The 23,123-nt window shown below is 27.1% G+C and overlaps 1 protein-coding gene across 1 annotated transcript; it reads left to right on the top strand.

Annotated features, from left to right (window-relative positions):
* The first annotated feature begins 1,135 nt into the window (after positions 1–1,135).
* On the top strand, positions 1,136–21,884 carry LOC130440464 (probable ATP-dependent RNA helicase CG8611). The gene is made up of 9 exons (XM_056773634.1): positions 1,136–1,875; positions 1,927–2,097; positions 2,154–2,374; positions 11,780–12,155; positions 12,211–12,471; positions 16,574–16,764; positions 18,809–18,957; positions 19,017–19,218; positions 21,716–21,884. The coding sequence occupies exons 1-9, from the start codon at positions 1,249–1,251 to the stop codon at positions 21,843–21,845; spliced, it is 2,328 nt and encodes a 775-aa protein (XP_056629612.1). The 5' UTR covers positions 1,136–1,248; the 3' UTR covers positions 21,846–21,884.
* The last annotated feature ends 1,239 nt before the right edge of the window (positions 21,885–23,123 follow it).

The raw sequence follows: 23,123 nt of genomic DNA, 5'->3' as shown, positions 1-23,123 counted from the left end.
CATTATGCGGTGAATCCCAGGCGCCGGAGCGTTACTAATGTCAACGCGGGACCGCTTTGGTTAAAGGTGTTATATCCTCAGGGAATTCGCAAACGAAGCGGGCGTATTTTAGGGACGCCCCCTCCCACTTATCTCTATATAATATCTGTTCATAGCCCTCCGTTACTTTTGAATTGGATTCGTACATATTTTATTACACATATATTGAATGAAAAAAGAGTTAAAGCTAATTGCAAAAAGAAATTTTTATAAAATAAAATCAATTCAATCCAATTAATCTCCTAAAACTATAAATTTAATCAATTAACTTTTTACAAACTAAGTATTCCTCGTATATAACTATTTAAGAAAAAGTACTGCAAATGAAAACGAAGAATTTATCATAGATAAACTCATATTCGTGATACGATTTTAAATCACTCTCGATAATATTTATTGATGAACCCATCCGCCGACGATCATCATCATTCTAACTAAAATCCCAACATCCTGTAAAGATAAATCGATTTAACAGGGTCCGAAGTTACACTTGAATAGGATTGCGGGAATTAGTAGCACATTAGCTTTCCATTAAGTGCCCTCGTGCCGGGGAATAGAGTAAAAGTAAAGGACGACGTGATCCCTTGACCCTAAAGCTACTAAAAGTGATTGATATCCCTAAATCCGTCCTTTTAAAGCCTTATTGTCAACGGCCCGAAGAGACCAAATTCATGAATTCGTCGAATTTTCCACATTAGATCAGAAACACGAACATATTTTTATTCTTTGTAACTTTATCAGTGCTTTTATCAATTTTAAAATGTAATTATAATACCCTAAGGGAGGATTGAGTATCGGAGGGAAGAAAAAACTGATAGTTCACTGCTTTGTGATGTATATATACTTCTAAATCATTCCATTCTCGTCTTTCAAAATAAACTCCTTACATTGCAGATTTAAATAAGAAATTAATTAAAAATTAGAAATAATTTGTTGTAATTACACGAAATATACATTGATATGGACTATTAGGCTCTAAAAATAAATCATTCTTTTGTATCAATAAAATATATTATTCCCTCCATTATGGTAATATTTCTTTTTTATAAATGAATATAGAAAGAGATGAGAATAGTAATCGTAATTTTATAAATTTGTATCTATGGTTCTATGTGACATGTGCCACTAAAAGAATATAACCTCACAATTCGTAAACAATATTGTTTGTGTAATCTAATTATTTTTATATCTCGTATTTATATTAGTGGTATGACTTCTTTTAATTTTGTTTGGAATAATGATAGCAAAGCACCCAAAAGCGCTATAGTAGCCAAAAAAAGAAAAAAACAAAATGAAAATGTGGATATATCTAAAAAGTTATCGAAAACCACAGAGATATTAGAAACTAGCATTGTAGGTGTTAAAAATGAGAAAAAACAACGTGAACTAATAGTAAGTAATAGTGATGATAAAGCCGAAACTTCAAACAAAGAGTTTAATAAGAAAAAGTTTAATAAAAGTGAGGTTAGAGTTGATAAAATAGCGGAATCGACTAAAGAAACAGATACTGCGAGAACATTTATAAAACGTAAATGGAAAAAAGACAAATTAGCAGCCAAAAAAGCAGCAAAAGAAGGTAATCCAATACCATCAAGTGAATCTACGAAAACACCTCAACAATATTCGCTATTCAACGTCGGACGTAAAGATATATATGTTAAAGGAAATTCAAAAGGTAAATCGGTTGTAGAAAAAGTATTTAGTACAAGCAAATCTTTCAGTGACTTGGAAATACACAAATATATAGTTTCTAACCTAGAAAAACATAATTTTACAACATTAACGAACGTACAAGAGAAAGCTATACCGGTTATTCTGAAAGGACGTAACGTATTGGTAAGTACATTATCGTTTATAATTTATTTGTTATCAACATTTAATCAATAGATTAGATCTCAAACTGGTTCGGGCAAAACATTAGCGTATGCCGTTCCAATTCTAAATTCCGTACAATCCATAACCCCCAGATTACAAAGAACCGACGGAGTACAAGCTATAATCATAGTCCCTACTAGGGAATTAGCGCTCCAAACGCAAGAATTACTAAAAAAAATAAACGTAAGTTTCCAAAATTTCAATATTATTTTGTTATAAAAAATTCTTGTAACTTGTAGACTTTCCAATGGATCGTCGTCGGTAATTTATGCGGTGGTGAAAACAGAAATACGGAAAAAAATCGACTCAGAAAAGGAGTGCATATACTTGTAGCAACACCCGGTAGATTATTGGATCACATGTTACATACAAACGCATTTAAAACTCAAAACGTACGTTGTTTGGTTTTAGACGAAGCAGATCGTCTACTTGATATGGGTTTTAAAAAAGATATTGTAAGGTATTAGTTCAAAATAATATAATATATATAATTTTTAACACGTTAACTGCCAATTATGATCACAATTTACTGGATTATTTTTTCTACATAATAAGCTAGTTGATAAAATTTGGAAATTGGTTTAAAACTATAGTTTATTAACTATTTCATCGCAAAAATATATTTTGAGAAAAATTCGCCTTTTACATTAGTATTTTGAGTTTTAAGAAATTACCGCGTAAATGGTCGAGACTGTCATGGTGTCTTTAATGACGTCATACCTCGTGAATTTGTTTATGATAGTCGATTGTTTTTTTTTTAATAAATAATGAATTCTTCTTATTATAAATAGTGTATAGTGCCATAATATGAAAGTACAATGATAAAAACGTCAAAAAATTATTTATATACGTTCCAAACAATAAAAAAATACGAAAAAAGTGGTTAATAGTAGCAAGGAGGCAAACTTTATAAACTGTTTTACAATTTATTTTTGAGTATATCATTTCGATGTATCTGTTTATAAATGTTAAGTAAAAGAAATGAATTTTGCAAAATTTACCATAATATATCACACATAACCTATAAAATGTTACGACTCGATTAAGGTTTTATGATTTGAGTTAAAATACAATTTTCGCGATTCTCTGATTGATAAATAAGAATTAAATAAGAATTTGTTCATTCCTAGTGTAATATTTACATATAAATTTTAACATCGCGGAATTCCGATAAACAAAAGTCGATATTCATTTTAAACAATTTATCAAACATAACGGCGTCAATTTTGGACTAATTACTGCTTTGTTAAATCCTAATGCCATGCCAAATTATACCTAAGTTTCAAGATTAAACTAAAAACGAACTCAATTGTTGAAAACTCGTCCACTTTGTACGAAAATGACAGTTAAAAACACGGCAGAAAATGACAGTTAAAAATACGGCAGTTCGCGAGATGTGACGTCACGCTTCCATATGTTTCTATGATTAGTGTTGAACGTCACGTGATTAAACGTCTAATTTTATGGATTTTATTTTCGAAAGATATTATTAATCTTTTATTATTTTAACAGAAAATTTCTTTTTTTGTCTACTTACTATCATAGTTAATCATTAGAATATCTAAACCATCCAATTTAATCTTAGTGAAAACAATCCTATTCAACTAAATATTTGGTGGTAATTTTTTATTTAAATTAGGTTTTTTAATAATACAGTTAATCATCGTAAATCCGGACTTCTAAAAAGGAGAATATTTCAAATCCGTTCATATCGTAATTTTTAGTTTCTGTATTTGAAACTAGATGGCGACACCATATTTTTTATTTATTATTTCTTCATTATTACTTTTATTAATATTATTTTAACTGCTGTTATGATTTTATTATATTTTATGTTTCTGTCTGCCTCTGTTTACATTATTACATAAAGCGATATGATTTCTCTTTAGTGCGACAGATGGCGCCACAATAAATGCATTCAAAATGTCTAATCTAAACTAAATTTTTAATATTTTTCGGGGTGAAGTATTGAATGAATGCAACTACATTCTTTAGAGTCTTTTGTCTGTATTTGTTGTTGCATTTAGAGGTGATTTGGTTCGACAACTTTTTTTAAATGTTCATAATATACTTAATATACCGCATGTTTGCTAGGCATGCGTGTAATTCCCGGAATTTTTCAAAATTACCGAAACGTTGTAATCGATTATATTGATGAAATATTTTTGTCAAAAGAATGAAATCCAGTGAATTTTGAACCTATTTTACTAATTGTTGAAAATGTCGAAATTTCGGAGTGATATAGGTTATTATCAAACCAAGGATCATAGACAAAGAAGATTATTAAAATAATTACATGCTATACTATTAGTATGAGGATTATAGGAATAATCGATGATATTGAAGACAAATTTTTCAGAAAAAGATGAAAATTGTACATTTCGCACGTATTCAAAGCAAATGATGATTTGCGGCCATTAGAAATCGTTAAATGTACAGAAAAAGTCAAAAAGTATTATCGAAATAATCGATCATGAAATATTCCCGGGAAAAAGATGGAAATTGCACATTTCATACGTTTTCCGAAGTAAATGACTTTTGCAGCTCTTAGAAATCATTAAATATACAAAGTCTTTGATTCTTTTCAACCAATCCAAGTATTGCAGATAAAATGGATTATCGAAATAATCGTTTATATGGATTGATATTGAAATATTTTCAAAAAAAGAAAAAATTGTACATTTTGAATGCTTTCCAAAACAAATGACGATTTGCAACATTTAGAAATCGTTAAATATACAGAAATCTCGTACTTTTTAACTAATCCAAGGATTATAGAGAAAAAGGATTATTGAGATAATCGTTTATATTGATGAAATATTTTCGAAAAAAAAGGAAAAAATTGTACATTATGAACGTTTTCTAAAACAAATGACGATTTGCAACATTTAGAAATCGTTAAATATACAGAAATCTCGTACTTTTTAACTAATCCAAGGATTATAGACAAAAAGGATTATTGAAATAATCGTTAATATTGATGAAATATTTTTGAAAAAGAAAAAATAGTACATTTTGAATGTTTTCCAAAACAAATGACGATTTGCAACATTTAGAAATCGTTAAATATACACAAATCTCGTACTTTTTAACTAATCCAAGGATTATAGACAAAAAGAATTATTGAAATAATCGTTAATATTGATAAAATATTTTCGAAAAAGAAAAAATTGTACATTTTGAATGTTTTCCAAAACAAATGACGATTTGCAACATTTAGAAATCGTTAAATATACAGAAATCTCGTACTTTTTAACTAATCCAAGGATTATAGACAAAAAGGATGATTGAAATAATCGTTAATATTGATGAAATATTTTTGAAAAAGAAAAAATTGCACATTTTGAATGTTTTCCAAAACAAATGACGATTTGCAACATTTAGAAATCGTTAAATATACAGAAATCTCGTACTTTTTAACTAATCCAAGGATTATAGACAAAAAGGATTATTGAAATAATCGTTAATATTGATGAAATATTTTTGAAAAAGAAAAAATAGTACATTTTGAATGTTTTCCAAAACAAATGACGATTTGCAACATTTAGAAATCGTTAAATATACACAAATCTCGTACTTTTTAACTAATCCAAGGATTATAGACAAAAAGAATTATTGAAATAATCGTTAATATTGATAAAATATTTTCGAAAAAGAAAAAATTGTACATTTTGAATGTTTTCCAAAACAAATGACGATTTGCAACATTTAGAAATCGTTAAATATACAGAAATCTCGTACTTTTTAACTAATCCAAGGATTATAGACAAAAAGGATGATTGAAATAATCGTTAATATTGATGAAATATTTTTGAAAAAGAAAAAATTGCACATTTTGAATGTTTTCCAAAACAAATGACGATTTGCAACATTTAGAAATCGTTAAATATACAGAAATCTCGTACTTTTTAACTAATCCAAGGATTATAGACAAAAAGGATTATTGAAATAATCGTTAATATTGATGAAATATTTTTGAAAAAGAAAAAATAGTACATTTTGAATGTTTTCCAAAACAAATGACGATTTGCAACATTTAGAAATCGTTAAATATACAGAAATCTCGTACTTTTTAACTAATCCAAGGATTATAGACAAAAAGGATTATTGAAATAATCGTTAATATTGATGAAATATTTTTGAAAAAGAAAAAATAGTACATTTTGAATGTTTTCCAAAACAAATGACGATTTGCAACATTTAGAAATCGTTAAATATACAGAAATCTCGTACTTTTTAACTAATCCAAGGATTATAGACAAAAAGGATGATTGAAATAATCGTTTATATTCATGAAATATTTTTGAAAAAGAATAAAATGTACATTTTGAATGTTTTCCAAAACAAATGACGATTTGCAACATTTAGAAATCGTTAAATATACACAAATCTCGTACTTTTTAACTAATCCAAGGATTATAGACAAAAAGGATTATTGAAATAATCGTTTATATTGATAAAATATTTTTGAAAAAGAAAAAATTGTACATTTTGAATGTTTTCCAAAACAAATGATAATTTGCATAACTTAGAAATCGTTGAATATACACAAATCTCGTACTTTTTAACTAATCCAAGGATTATAGACAAAAAGGATTATTGAAATAATCGTTTATATTGATAAAATATTTTTGAAAAAGAAAAAATTGTAGATTTTGAATGTTTTCCAAAACAAATGACGATTTGCAACATTTAGAAATCGTTAAATATACAGAAATCTCGTACTTTTTAACTAATCCAAGGATTATAGACAAAAAGGATTATTGAAATAATCGTTTATATTTATGAAATATTTTTGAAAAAGAAAAATATGTACATTTTGAATGTTTTCCAAAACAAATGACGATTTGCAACATTTAGAAATCGTTAAATATACAGAAATCTCGTACTTTTTAACTAATCCAAGGATTATAGACAAAAAGGATTATTGAAATAATCGTTTATATTGATAAAATATTTTTGAAAAAGAAAAAATTGTACATTTTGAATGTTTTCCAAAACAAATGACGATTTGCAACATTTAGAAATCGTTAAATATACAGAAATCTCGTACTTTTTAACTAATCCAAGGATTATAGACAAAAAGGATTATTGAAATAATCGTTTATATTGATGAAATATTTTTGAAAAAGAAAAATATGTACATTTTGAATGTTTTCCAAAACAAATGACGATTTGCAACATTTAGAAATCGTTAAATATACAGAAATCTCGTACTTTTTAACTAATCCAAGGATTATAGACAAAAAGGATTATTGAAATAATCGTTTATATTGATGAAATATTTTTGAAAAAGAAAAAATTGTACATTTTGAATGTTTTCCAAAACAAATGACAATTTTCATCACTTAGAAATCATTAAATATACAGAAATTTCGTAATTTTTAACTAATCCAAGGATTATAGACAAAAAGGATGATTGAAATAATCGTTAATATTGATGAAATATTTTTGAAAAAGAAAAAATTGCACATTTTGAATGTTTTCCAAAACAAATGACGATTTGCAACATTTAGAAATCGTTAAATATACAGAAATCTCGTACTTTTTAACTAATCCAAGGATTATAGACAAAAAGGATTATTGAAATAATCGTTAATATTGATGAAATATTTTTGAAAAAGAAAAAATAGTACATTTTGAATGTTTTCCAAAACAAATGACGATTTGCAACATTTAGAAATCGTTAAATATACAGAAATCTCGTACTTTTTAACTAATCCAAGGATTATAGACAAAAAGGATTATTGAAATAATCGTTAATATTGATGAAATATTTTTGAAAAAGAAAAAATAGTACATTTTGAATGTTTTCCAAAACAAATGACGATTTGCAACATTTAGAAATCGTTAAATATACAGAAATCTCGTACTTTTTAACTAATCCAAGGATTATAGACAAAAAGGATGATTGAAATAATCGTTTATATTCATGAAATATTTTTGAAAAAGAATAAAATGTACATTTTGAATGTTTTCCAAAACAAATGACGATTTGCAACATTTAGAAATCGTTAAATATACAGAAATCTCGTACTTTTTAACTAATCCAAGGATTATAGACAAAAAGGATTATTGAAATAATCGTTTATATTGATAAAATATTTTTGAAAAAGAAAAAATTGTAGATTTTGAATGTTTTCCAAAACAAATGACGATTTGCAACATTTAGAAATCGTTAAATATACAGAAATCTCGTACTTTTTAACTAATCCAAGGATTATAGACAAAAAGGATTATTGAAATAATCGTTAATATTGATGAAATATTTTTGAAAAAGAAAAAATAGTACATTTTGAATGTTTTCCAAAACAAATGACGATTTGCAACATTTAGAAATCGTTAAATATACAGAAATCTCGTACTTTTTAACTAATCCAAGGATTATAGACAAAAAGGATTATTGAAATAATCGTTAATATTGATGAAATATTTTTGAAAAAGAAAAAATAGTACATTTTGAATGTTTTCCAAAACAAATGACGATTTGCAACATTTAGAAATCGTTAAATATACAGAAATCTCGTACTTTTTAACTAATCCAAGGATTATAGACAAAAAGGATGATTGAAATAATCGTTTATATTCATGAAATATTTTTGAAAAAGAATAAAATGTACATTTTGAATGTTTTCCAAAACAAATGACGATTTGCAACATTTAGAAATCGTTAAATATACACAAATCTCGTACTTTTTAACTAATCCAAGGATTATAGACAAAAAGGATTATTGAAATAATCGTTTATATTGATAAAATATTTTTGAAAAAGAAAAAATTGTAGATTTTGAATGTTTTCCAAAACAAATGACGATTTGCAACATTTAGAAATCGTTGAATATACACAAATCTCGTACTTTTTAACTAATCCAAGGATTATAGACAAAAAGGATTATTGAAATAATCGTTTATATTGATAAAATATTTTTGAAAAAGAAAAAATTGTAGATTTTGAATGTTTTCCAAAACAAATGACGATTTGCAACATTTAGAAATCGTTAAATATACAGAAATCTCGTACTTTTTAACTAATCCAAGGATTATAGACAAAAAGGATTATTGAAATAATCGTTTATATTTATGAAATATTTTTGAAAAAGAAAAATATGTACATTTTGAATGTTTTCCAAAACAAATGACGATTTGCAACATTTAGAAATCGTTAAATATACAGAAATCTCGTACTTTTTAACTAATCCAAGGATTATAGACAAAAAGGATTATTGAAATAATCGTTTATATTGATAAAATATTTTTGAAAAAGAAAAAATTGTACATTTTGAATGTTTTCCAAAACAAATGACGATTTGCAACATTTAGAAATCGTTAAATATACAGAAATCTCGTACTTTTTAACTAATCCAAGGATTATAGACAAAAAGGATTATTGAAATAATCGTTTATATTGATGAAATATTTTTGAAAAAGAAAAATATGTACATTTTGAATGTTTTCCAAAACAAATGACGATTTGCAACATTTAGAAATCGTTAAATATACAGAAATCTCGTACTTTTTAACTAATCCAAGGATTATAGACAAAAAGGATTATTGAAATAATCGTTAATATTGATGAAATATTTTTGAAAAAGAAAAAATAGTACATTTTGAATGTTTTCCAAAACAAATGACGATTTGCAACATTTAGAAATCGTTAAATATACAGAAATCTCGTACTTTTTAACTAATCCAAGGATTATAGACAAAAAGGATGATTGAAATAATCGTTTATATTGATGAAATATTTTTGAAAAAGAATAAAATGTACATTTTGAATGTTTTCCAAAACAAATGACGATTTGCAACATTTAGAAATCGTTAAATATACACAAATCTCGTACTTTTTAACTAATCCAAGGATTATAGACAAAAAGGATTATTGAAATAATCGTTTATATTGATAAAATATTTTTGAAAAAGAAAAAATTGTACATTTTGAATGTTTTCCAAAACAAATGATAATTTGCATAACTTAGAAATCGTTGAATATACACAAATCTCGTACTTTTTAACTAATCCAAGGATTATAGACAAAAAGGATTATTGAAATAATCGTTTATATTGATAAAATATTTTTGAAAAAGAAAAAATTGTAGATTTTGAATGTTTTCCAAAACAAATGACGATTTGCAACATTTAGAAATCGTTAAATATACAGAAATCTCGTACTTTTTAACTAATCCAAGGATTATAGACAAAAAGGATTATTGAAATAATCGTTTATATTGATGAAATATTTTTGAAAAAGAAAAATATGTACATTTTGAATGTTTTCCAAAACAAATGACGATTTGCAACATTTAGAAATCGTTAAATATACAGAAATCTCGTACTTTTTAACTAATCCAAGGATTATAGACAAAAAGGATTATTGAAATAATCGTTTATATTTATGAAATATTTTTGAAAAAGAAAAATATGTACATTTTGAATGTTTTCCAAAACCAATGACGATTTGCAACATTTAGAAATCGTTAAATATACAGAAATCTCGTACTTTTTAACTAATCCAAGGATTATAGACAAAAAGGATTATTGAAATAATCGTTTATATTGATAAAATATTTTTGAAAAAGAAAAAATAGTACATTTTGAATGTTTTCCAAAACAAATGACGATTTGCAACATTTAGAAATCGTTAAATATACAGAAATCTCGTACTTTTTAACTAATCCAAGGATTATAGACAAAAAGGATTATTGAAATAATCGTTTATATTGATGAAATATTTTTGAAAAAGAAAAATATGTACATTTTGAATGTTTTCCAAAACAAATGACGATTTGCAACATTTAGAAATCGTTAAATATACAGAAATCTCGTACTTTTTAACTAATCCAAGGATTATAGACAAAAAGGATTATTGAAATAATCGTTTATATTGATGAAATATTTTTGAAAAAGAAAAAAATGTACATTTTGAATGTTTTCCAAAACAAATGATAATTTGCATAACTTAGAAATCGTTAAATATACACAAATCTCGTACTTTTTAACTAATCCAAGGATTATAGACAAAAAGGATTATTGAAATAATCGTTTATATTGATAAAATATTTTTGAAAAAGAAAAAATTGTACATTTTGAATGTTTTCCAAAACAAATGACGATTTGCAACATTTAGAAATCGTTAAATATACAGAAATCTCGTACTTTTTAACTAATCCAAGGATTATAGACAAAAAGGATTATTGAAATAATCGTTTATATTGATGAAATATTTTTGAAAAAGAAAAAAATGTACATTTTGAATGTTTTCCAAAACAAATGACAATTTTCATCACTTAGAAATCATTAAATATACAGAAATTTCGTAATTTTTAACTAATCCAAGGATTATTGAAATAATCGATTATATGATGAAATATTTCCAAAAAAAAAAGATGAAAATTGTACATTTCGCACGTTGTTTAACGCAAATGATGATTTGCAGCCCTTAGAAATTGTTAAATGTACAAAAAACTCATAGTGTGATACATTTTAACCAATCCAAGGATAGAAGACAAAAAGGATTATCAAAATAATCGATTATATAATGAAGTATTCCCGGGAAAAGAAGATGAAAATTGTACATTTGGCACGTTATCCAAAGCAAATGATGATTTTCAACCCTTAGAAATCGTTAAATGTACAGAAAACTCATAGTGTGATACCGAAACGTTGTATTCAAAATATATAAAATAAAATCCCAGCGATTCCGGATTTACGATGTTCTACAGTAATAAATAAAAAACCCTCCATTGTTACACACTTTTGTGGTAATTTCGTATTCAAATTAGTATTTGTAATGTTATAAAGCGAAAAAACACCTTGGCAGTCAATGTATTAACCATATTTACATATTATTTGTAATATTTCTTATTAGCATAGTAGAGGAGCTCGATAGAGCTAAAAAGAACGCGGAATACGACCCTTTAGGGTTACTTAAAAAGACGTTAGATGAAGATAATAAAGTCGAAGAAGATATTAATAGCGAAAAAATGCCTCTTGCGAATGTTTCTTGTAAATCAAGACAAACTGTTTTACTATCGGCCACTTTAACTAAAGGAATAGCGGAATTGGCCGATTTTACAATGAAGGATCACGTGTATGTGGACGCTTTGGAGGAATTTACGACACAAAATCCTGAAATGATGGTGATACCTGAAACGGTGAAGCAGATGTTTATCGTAACTCACGTCAAACATCGTTTATTCACTTTATCCGCTTTGTTGCTACACCAGTCGAAGATCAATTCGAAGGTTCGTCGAAACTTTGTGGTTTTTAATTCGTGATTGACGGTGTTGTTTTTGTTAGGTTTTCGTTTTTATGGGTACTAGTAATATGGTGGATTATCATTACGAGTTGTTTACGAGATTTTTGGTTAAAATGCCTAGAATTAGGGGTGAATTGAATAGACAACAACTTGTGTTGGACCGAGAGGAATTCGATAGTGATGATGAGGAAGTTGTTGTTGATGTGGAATTTTTCAAGTTGCACGGTAATATGGATCAGAGTGCTAGGAAGGATGTTTTCGGTAGATTCAGGGCGGCCGAAAAGGGAATTTTATTATGTACTGTAAGTAATTTTTTTATAAAACTATTTCAGGTTGAAAATGTCATGATTAATTTCGAATTTTACACTTTTCTCTTTACTATTTTATAAAAAAATCGATTTTTTGGAATACATAATTATCTAATGAGTTTTTTCGTATGAGTTTTATAAAATTTACATTTTATATTACTAATATTGAAAAACTATTGATCGCCCTGTATAAAATTTAACTTGGTGAAATTATCCTTTATTTTTCAATGAAATTACGAGAGAAAATTACAGCGACGAGTACACATGGATTATTGAAATAATAGATTATATTGTTTGGATATGTTTGATAAAAAAAATTTTAGGAATTTTGAATGTTTTTCATTATTACATTCCTTATTAATCGTTGAAAATGCGGAAATTCCATAGTGGAATAAATTGTTATCAACCGAAGGATCGTAGAAAAAGTGGATCATAAAAATATTCAATGACATTATTAGATACATTCTAAGTTAAGGATTATAGACAAAAGGGATTATTGAAATAATCGATTATATTGATGATATATTTTCGGAAAACAGATCAAAATTTAAAAAATTTTGGGCATATTCCAAAGAAAATAACGGTTGTTGTCTTCATAATTCGTTAGATTTACATTTGTTGTTCGATACATTTTATACAATCCAATGATTGAAGACAAAATGGATTTTTGGAATATTCGATTATATTGATAGAATATTTTTAATATGAATGAAAATTAGTAGATTATGAACGTTTTACAAAAAAAATTACGATTTTAGTCCTTGGAAATCATTAAATATATAGAAATTTCGTAACCAATCCAAAGATTATAGACAAAACGGATTATTGAAATAATCGATTATATTGATGAAATATTTTCGAAAAAAAGATGAAAACTGCACATTTTGTACGATTTCTGAAGTAAATAACTTTTGCAGCTCTTAGAAATCGTTAAATATAAATAGTATTTGATTCTTTTCGATCAATCCAAGGACTGCAGATAAAATGGATTATTGAAATAATGGTTTATATTGATGAAATATTTTCGAAAAAAAGGAAAAAATTGTACAATATGAACGTTTTCTAAAACAAATGACGATTTGCTTCACTTAGAAGCCGTTAAATATACAGAAATCTCGTACTTTTTAACTAATCCAAGGATTATAGACAAAACGGATTATTGAAATAATCGATTATATTGATGATATATTTTCGGAAAACAGATCAAAATTTAAAAAATTTTGGGCATATTCCAAAGAAAATAACGGTTGTTGTCTTCATAATTCGTTAGATTTACATTTGTTGTTCGATACATTTTATACAATCCAAGGATTGAAGACAAAATGGATTTTTGGAATATTCGATTATATTGATAGAATATTTTTAATATGAATGAAAATTAGTAGATTATGAACGTTTTACAAAAAAAATGACGATTCTAGTCCTTAGAAATCGTTAAATATATAGAAATCTCGTAGTATGATACTTTTTTACCAATCCAAGGATTATAGAGATAATCGTTTATATTGATGAAATATTTTCGAAAAAAAAAGGAAAAAATTGTACATTATGAACGTTTTCTAAAACAAATGACGATTTGCATCACTTTTAGAAGTCGTTAAATGTACAGAAATCTCGTTCTTTTTAACTAATCCAAGGATTATAGACAAAAAGGATTATTGAAATAATCGTTAATATTGATGAAATATTTTCGAAAAAGAAAAAATAGTACATTTTGAATGTTTTCCAAAACAAATGACGATTTGCAACATAAAGAAATCGTTAAATATACAGAAATCTCGTACTTTTTAACTAATCCAAGGTTTATAGACAAAACGGATTATTGAGATAATCGTTTATATTGATGAAATATTTTCGAAAAAAAAGGAAAAAATTGTACATTATGAACGTTTTCTAAAACAAATGACGATTTGCATCACTTAGAAGTCGTTAAATATACAGAAATCTCGTTCTTTTTAACTAATCCAAGGATTATAGCCAAAACGGATTATTGAAATAATCGTTTAAATTGATAAAATATTTTCGAAAAAGAAAAAATTGTACATTTTGAATGTTTTCCAAAACAAATGACTATTTGCAACATTTAGAAATCGTTAAATATACAGAAATCTCGTACTTTTTAACTAATCCAAGGATTATAGAGAAAAAGGATTATTGAGATAATCGTTTATATTGATGAAATATTTTCGAAAAAGAAAAAATTGTACATTATGAACGTTTTCTAAAACAAATGACGATTTGCATCACTTAGAAGTCGTTAAATATACAGAAATCTCGTTCTTTTTAACTAATCCAAGGATTATAGCCAAAACGGATTATTGAAAAAATCGTTTATATTTATGAAATATTTTTGAAAAAGAAAAAATTGTACAATTTGAATGTTTTCCAAAACAAATGACGATTCGCAACATTTAGAAATCGTTAAATATACAGAAATTTCGTACTTTTTAACTAATCCAAGGATTATAGACAAAAAGGATGATTGAAATAATCGTTTATATTGATGAAATATTTTTGAAAAATACAAATACAAATGACGATTTGCATCACTTAGAAGTCGTTAAATATACAGAAATCTTGTACTTCTTAAATATACCAAGGATTATAAAAATAATCGATTATATTGATGAAATATTTTCGAGGAAAAGATGAAAATTGTACATTTCCTACGTTTTCCAAAGCAAATGATGATTTACAGCCCTTAGAAATTGTTAAATGTATATAAGTTTCGTAGTTTGATTCTTTCTGACCAATCCAAGGACTATAGAAAAAATGGATTATCGGAATAATCCATTATATTGATGAAATATTTCCGAAAAATAGATGAAAATCAATAAATTTAGAATGTTTTTGAATGGAAATGGCTACTAAATATATTAATAATCATTATAAAAAATCGTTTTCAAGACTTAATGACAAAGTGGATTATTACAACAATCGATTACGTTTTCTTTTATAACGCGTTAATTAGTGAAGTTAAAACAAATTTTCCAAATATTTTGATTAAGTAAAAAAAAAACGATGATCGGTAATTTTTCTTACTGAGCTTCTTATCTACTTCCCGCTGCGAGACAATCGCATTCGTTTAGTCATTTATTCCATTCAACGACCGAATTCAATTCATATTAAATGTGTATCATCCCGCCATCAAAAGAACGGCACTTAACATCGTATCTTATTCATCTTCTAGTCGATAGAATCGAAAAGTTACATTTTCATCGCTGCAGGTGGAATTTCACGTCTTTTGTGCATACAAATTCATCGGGAATCGAAATCAAACGTAAACAATTTATAAATGGAATTTCTTAATTATAACCTTGAAACGTACTTTCATTAAATGAAATTTTGTGGGAAAACAATGTAATTTTCCCGATTTTAAATATAATAATTGAATTTTCTATTTGAAGTTTTGTTTTACGTCGCAAATAATAACTGGGGGAGAGTGGTAACCTTGCTGTAGATGTAAATCGGTTTCTAAACGATTTTAAAAAATTTAGACACAGTTAGCCTAGTGACAAACAAGCACGTGCTAGGGTAAGAATTGTCCTCGTTTTCGCAAATTCAGACTTGTAAATTGAGTAAAATCTATCGGTTGAAAATCGTCTTCATAGTCTAGTATTGAAAATAAGTCCAAGTACCGTGGACTGCATCTACCAGGAGCTTTGGCGATATGGAAAACGTTCAGGACGGCCTCGGAAAACCATAACCTTTGAAGATAAACTTATGGTATTGATCAGTAAACGTGATGGATGACTCAGGAGACCAGAAATAGTAGTTCAGATCAAAGGATCTAAAGATTTTTACTTGGAGTACTTCTACAGTGAAAAGCAGATTGGGGAAAAATGTCATTATTGGGAAAAAAACCGCTTTTAAGATGTTAAAATAAAATTAAGAGGTTTTAGTGGGCCGAGGAACATAAAAATTGGGTACACGAAGTGCAACGGAAACGCGGATCATCTTTTTGACAATACGTTAAAAGAAATCGGTTAAAAATGTAATATTTCGAAATTTTGTGATATCCGCGCTAAATGGCAAACTAAATTTTTGAAACGAATAAATGATAAGTGATTTGAAAATATTTGGTGGGTACTTGTAGGACGTTGTGGCGAGAGGTATTGACGTACCGGCGGCAGATTGCATCGTTCAGTATAACGGTCCACAAAGTATCGAGGATTATCTTCATAGGGTAGGAAGAACCGGTAGGGCAGGTAAATCTGGTACTTCGTTCATATTTTTGACGCACGAAGAACAAGATTTCGTTACCCATATGGAAAAACATCGAGTATAGTAAGTTTTTTTTTCGAATTTTAGATCGATTTCGTTATTTTTATAAGTTTTCACAAGAATTTATACATATTTCTCCTCGTATTTTTTCCTATAGTTTTCCCACCCTTTACCGGTATTTTCCTCCATATCATTTCCATATCTTTTCATGACATTTTCATCTAATTTTAACATTTCAGAATGTTTTTTCCAAATAATTAATCGAACCTCGTATATTTTTATGATTTTTATCCTTCTATGATATTTTTCTTTACTTATTGATGGAACCTCGTATATTCTCTTATCGTTGATCGATATTTTGTCCAAATTATTTATCGAACCTCGTATACTTTTATTATTTGTATCCTTCTATGATATTTTTTTGTACTTATGATGCAACCTCGTATATTTTCTTATCGTTGATCGATATTTTATCCAAATTATTCAAGGAACTCGTATTTTTTATGATTTGTGTCCTTTTATGATTTTTTCCTTTACTTATTGATGGAACCTCGTATATTTTTATGATTTCGTGTGGTTTTAAAACATTTTTTTTTCAATTTTCGTATTTTATCATATATTTATAATCGCTATATGAAAATTTTAATCACTCCTCGTACAAATTTTTTATTAATTATTGATGGTACCTCGTATTCTTTTATTATTCGTATCGCCTCAAAAAAATATTTTTGAATATTATTAATCGTACCTCGTATTTTATATGATTTGTTTTGTATATGTTAAAAATATGATTTTTGCATATTATCGATATATCTTTCAAAATTTCGTTCTCCCCTCGTATTTTTTTCTAGAGCGTTCTGTCCTCTTATTTTGTCTTTATAATTTCTTATATTTTATCCAAAGTATTGATCGGACCTCGTATTTTTTTATAATTTCTCGCCGTTTCAAAATATTTGTTTCCAAATTATTGTAATAACCTCGTAAATTTCTAAGAATTTTTCATCTTTAAAATATTTTTTTCTCAAATTATCAAAGTTTATCATAAATTTTAGACCTATCCTCGTATTTTTTCCTATATTTCCGATATGTTACTGCAAATTATTGATCGAACCACGTATTTCCTATGATTTCCTATCGTTTCGAAATTATTGATCGAGCCTCGTAAGTTTTTATAATTTTTTTTAGCTTAAAAATATTTTTTTTTCAAATTATCGATGTTTTTCATATATTTTCGTCGTATTTTTTCCTATCGTTTCAAAATCTACGTTTCCAAATTATTGTTCAAACCTCGAAAGTATAAAAAAAATTAACAATTTAAAAACATTTTTTTTTCAAATTATAAATGTTTTCTTATTTTTTCCTATAATTATTGATCGAATCACGTATTTTTCATAGTTTCGTATCGCTTTATAATATATTTTTTCCTAATTATCGATCGAACCTCGTAAAGTTTTAAAATTTTTTTCGGGTTTAAAATATGTTTTTCTTATTTCTTATAGAGTTTCGTTACATCTTCGTATTTTTTCCCAAAGTTTCCTACCCTTTCACGTTATTTCTCTTCATATTATTGATCATATTGATTTATGATCTCGTATCGTTTCAAAACATTTGTTTCCAAATTATTGTTGGAATCTCATAAATTTTTAAGAATTTTTTAGCTTAAAAACATTTTTTTTTTCTAATTATTGATGTTTTTCATATATTTTTCCTATAATTATTGATTGAACCACGTATTTTTTATAGTTTCGTATCGTTTTATGATATTTTTTCCTAATTATCAATCGAACCTCGTTTTAAATTTTTTTCCAGATTTAAAATATTTTTTTCATATTTCTCTCCTCGTATTTTTTCCTAAAGTTTCCTACCCTTTCACGATATTTCTATTATATCTATATTTATATTTTATTCTATTATGTTCTGTAATCCAATTTTTTTTTATATAAATCGTTTCCCGACGATTTTTGTTTCCATATTATTGATCGAACCTCGTATATTTTAGTATATTTTAATTATTTCGTATCGCTGTAAATCATTTTATATTGGATGCGCCTTGTACTTTTGATCAATATTCACAAACTGTGGACGTATTTATCAAAATTTTTCTCAGTTTACAAAAGCAGGAAGCGGATACGTTTTTGTCGAATTTGAGCGACGTAATGGACGAAAAAGATCGCGAACAAGCAGCTACGGCCCTCCAGAGACGTTACGAAAAGGCATTAGAAAACGACAAACAGCTACACAAATCCGCGTGTAATGGTAAATCACTTCACAATTAAAACGAAAACGTCCTCGTAAATTATTATTTTTTATTGTAGCGTATTCGTCATGGTCGCGTTTTTATAATACGTATTCCAATAAAATGCGACCGATTTTCGATTTCAAAAAAGCAAATTTGGGTCATTACGTCACTAGTTTCGCTCTAAAGGAAACCCCCACCGCCGTCGCTAGATTGGTAAAAGGACAGTTCGTCAAAAAAGAACCCCGCAGGCTCAACAAAAAACTAGCAAATCACGAAAAGTAAGTTTTAAAATTTCGACAAAAAAATTGTTTTCTTTCAGCTATTAAATTATACACTATCTCGAAAGGTTTAACTCTTTTCAGTATTCTCGTTAAATTACGTAATTTTTATTTCTAAATCTATCTGGGGCGTTGATTAATTCGTATTTTTAGTATTTCTGAATTTATCGAAACCCTCGTATAAAGGGCAGTTTTTCCATAAAAAGCAACCGGTGCGTCGTTGATTGATGTCGAGGTCTAATTATCATGTTAAACCGCGACTACTTTCAATAGAAACGCGCTGTGCATATACAAAAGGGCTTTATACACGTATATGTTTATTTTTTTTTTTTTTTAGTTTTCTTAATATTATTGCGCTGAAATCGAGTAAGGAAGTTTTTATTTCGATAACGATTTTTTCACGGTCAATCGGTAATATCCTTTGAACAGGGCGCGTTTTTTTTTGGAATCTTCAGTTCGAGCTTGATAATTTAAAATTGTTAAAATTATTTATCACAAAAGGTGCTTAATAAAGTTATTGCGTCGATACCCTTTTTTCGAATATGATAAAGTGAAAAATTACGTTGTTATTTAATGTTTTTAGTCACTTTTTCACAAAAATTTTCCATAATTTCTTGATATTCTTCAAGTTTTTCGACAAATTTTTGATCGGTCCTTGTATTTTTTCACAAAAATCAGCACGTTTTGTTTTTGATTTTTTGCACAATTCTACATCGTTGATCTTTTTTTTTTTTTTTAATTATTTATCACTTTTCGAACGTTTTTCATACAATTTTTCATGTTTGTTGTATTATTTTTCTCACATTTTTCGCATCATTTGAATTACACATCGCATTTCTATTCGTTCTCCCCTCGTATTTTTTTCTAAAACGAACTGTCCTCTAATTTTTTTAGAATTTAACGATATTTTAGCCAATTATTGATCGTACCTCGAATTATTTATCTATTTTTTTTGCATATTAACGATATGTCTCTTAAAATTTCGTTCTCCCCTCGTATTTTTTTCTAAAACGTTCTATCCTCGAATTTTTTTATAATTCCACGATATTTTAGCCAATTACCGATCGTACCTCGTATTTTTCTGTATAATTACGTATCGTTTTCCGATATTTTTTGCAAATTATTAATAGAACTTCGTATTTTTCTCGATTGTGTACGTCTTTAAAATATTTATGCATAATATTCACCAAACCTCGTATTTTTATGATTGAATTGAAATATTTTCTGCCTATTATTAACCGACCTCATATTTTCTTTTGTTATATTTATGATTTTTTATATTTCTATGAAATTCTATTTCTTTTATGATTTCCTGAAAATTATTAATCGGACCTCGTATTTTTCATAGTTTCATATTTCTTCATGATAATTTCTTCTAATTATTGTTCGAACCTCATATTTTTTATGATCTACTGTTTCTAAATTATTGTTAGAACCTCGTAAATTTTTAAGAATTTTTTATCTTTAAATTTTTTTTTTCAAATTAACGATGTTTTTCATATATTTTCGTTAAATCCTCGTATCTTTTACTATAATTTTTGAGTTTTTGAACTAAAATTTTTTTTTGTAAATTGTCGATGTTTCTTATAAATTTTCGTCCAGTCCTCATATCTTCTCACATAATAACCATTTCCGATATTTTCACTAATTCTTGATTGAACCTCGTATTATTTTATAATTTCCAACTATTTCGAAATATTTTTTCGCAAATTTTTTTCCAATAATTTTCCAACATTTTTCACAAAATATTTATCATACTCAAACTCAAAACTTTGTAATAAGCCCCGTATTATTTTTTCTCTCATAATTCCCGATGACTACAATAATTTTCGAATTTTTCATTCACCTATTAGTAGTTTTTTATAAATTTCGATCCCTTTACAAATTCTTCGATCTCACCTCGTAACATTTTAATAAAACGTCGTATATTCCAAATTTATAGAATACCTCGTATAATTTTTTCAAAAAAATATAACGATATGTCGAATACACCTCGTTTTATTTGAAACAATTAACAAACAAACCAAAGTGTTTAATCGCAAATTTTTGTTCAACACCTCGTATTCATCGATCTCTCCCATGATTTTGTGATGGTTTTCAACTACCAGTAGCCACCAGAAAATAATAACAGAAATCGAAGCGGCGTATTTCCAATATTTTGATCTATTTAAATAGCAGCGTTCCTCTTCTTCTTTTTTTTCGTATTATATTTTTGTTTAACATCTTCTAATCGACCTGTACGTCCGACGCGTATGAAAGCTATAATTAATGACCTCGTATGATTAATAGTTGGTTTTCATTTCACGAAAAAAGCGGCTGCTTAATTAGATTTATCACTTTTTTTGTATTTTATCGAGTTCGTATCCAATTTATATTGGTGGCAACAATGAATTATAAATTGTTGTTTTACGTCATTGACACCTGCGCGGGTCTATTCAAATTCACTCTAATTACCAAAACCGATGAATGAATACACGTAGATTTGGTATCGTTTTAGCGATATTCCACTACAGAAACCGCCGAAAAAGAAGAAGATCAAATCTGTCAGTTTATCGACTTCCGAATTTTCAAGTGGACTGGAACCGGTCAAAAAGAAAAAGAAGAAGAATCTCGATAATGACGATTAATGTTTTTTATCAACAACAAAATAAATAATTTTATGTTGATTCGTGTTTTTTTTTCATTTATATTTTTGAAATTCAATAAACGTAAAACCATTTCACCCTCGTATACTGTGTATATAAATGAGTAATTCAACACAAGGTAAGTATCAAACTTTTTTTATGTCAAAAAGTTCTTAAAAAAAATTTTATTCCTAATAATTGTGTAATAAACTATTTTGATTTTTGATCGCACCTCGTATTATTTTTTTCGATCATTCTATTATCGATTCGCACGTCATTTTCTTACATATTTTCAATTGTATTTTCATTATCGAAATTTTGTTATTTGTCCAAAAAACTCCGCTCAAACTATTTGGAAATTGTGCCGACTCTGATCAAAAGTCTCAATGGACTCAAAATTCCAAAACGCGCCACCCCTATCAAAACTATCCCCGAAGGTAGAAGAAAAGGAATCAGTTTTGATCTATTTGTTCGAAATTTTGCACAATGATAGTTTAAAGCAAGATTTTCTAAATACTGGAAATATTTTATTAAATTTTTGATCACTCCTTGTATTAATTTCGGAATAATCTTTCGAATTATCAATATTTTGTCAAATCTCTGATCGTACCCTGTATTATAATTTTTTCTCAACAATCGTTATACGATATTTTCAGTTTTACAATATATTTTGTTAATTTTTGATCAAACCTGGTATTATTTTATAAATAATTCCATATCGCTCAACAAATTTTCGAATGCTTCTCGTATATTTTCTATCTAATAATCCAAACTATAATATTTTCGTAAGATATTGACAACCCCTCATAGTTTTACTATTTACAACAAAAACTATTATTATTATTTTCCAAATTTGTTGGGCTATTTTCGAAAACATTTTCTCGTATTTTTTCAGAGGGTACATACAACTTTCTTAAAAATGAAAATATCCACAAAACTTTGGTTGTATTTGTGACATATGACAGAATAATGTCTATTCAATTGTGACATGTGACAAGTTAAAAGTCCGCGTATGAATATTTTAGTATTATATATGGATATTTAATACAGTAAATTATTATTACGTTATTAAAAACACGTTTATTTCTTAAAATTTATTTAAATATTCGATTCCTGAATCAATATCAGCGTAATTCTACATCTAAAATAATTAAAGTGGATGTATAATAAAGTTTTCTATATACGCGGTAGAGACGGCGCGGTGTTAAAAAAGAAGATCGTTATTGAGAGGTTCATGCTGCGTTCAGATATCCGTTCTTTTACTACCGTGCGTTCTTTTGT

Source organism: Diorhabda sublineata, chromosome 1 (assembly GCF_026230105.1).
Source record: "Diorhabda sublineata isolate icDioSubl1.1 chromosome 1, icDioSubl1.1, whole genome shotgun sequence".
NCBI lineage: Eukaryota > Metazoa > Arthropoda > Insecta > Coleoptera > Chrysomelidae > Diorhabda > Diorhabda sublineata.
This window is presented reverse-complemented; position numbering and strand designations above follow the sequence as displayed.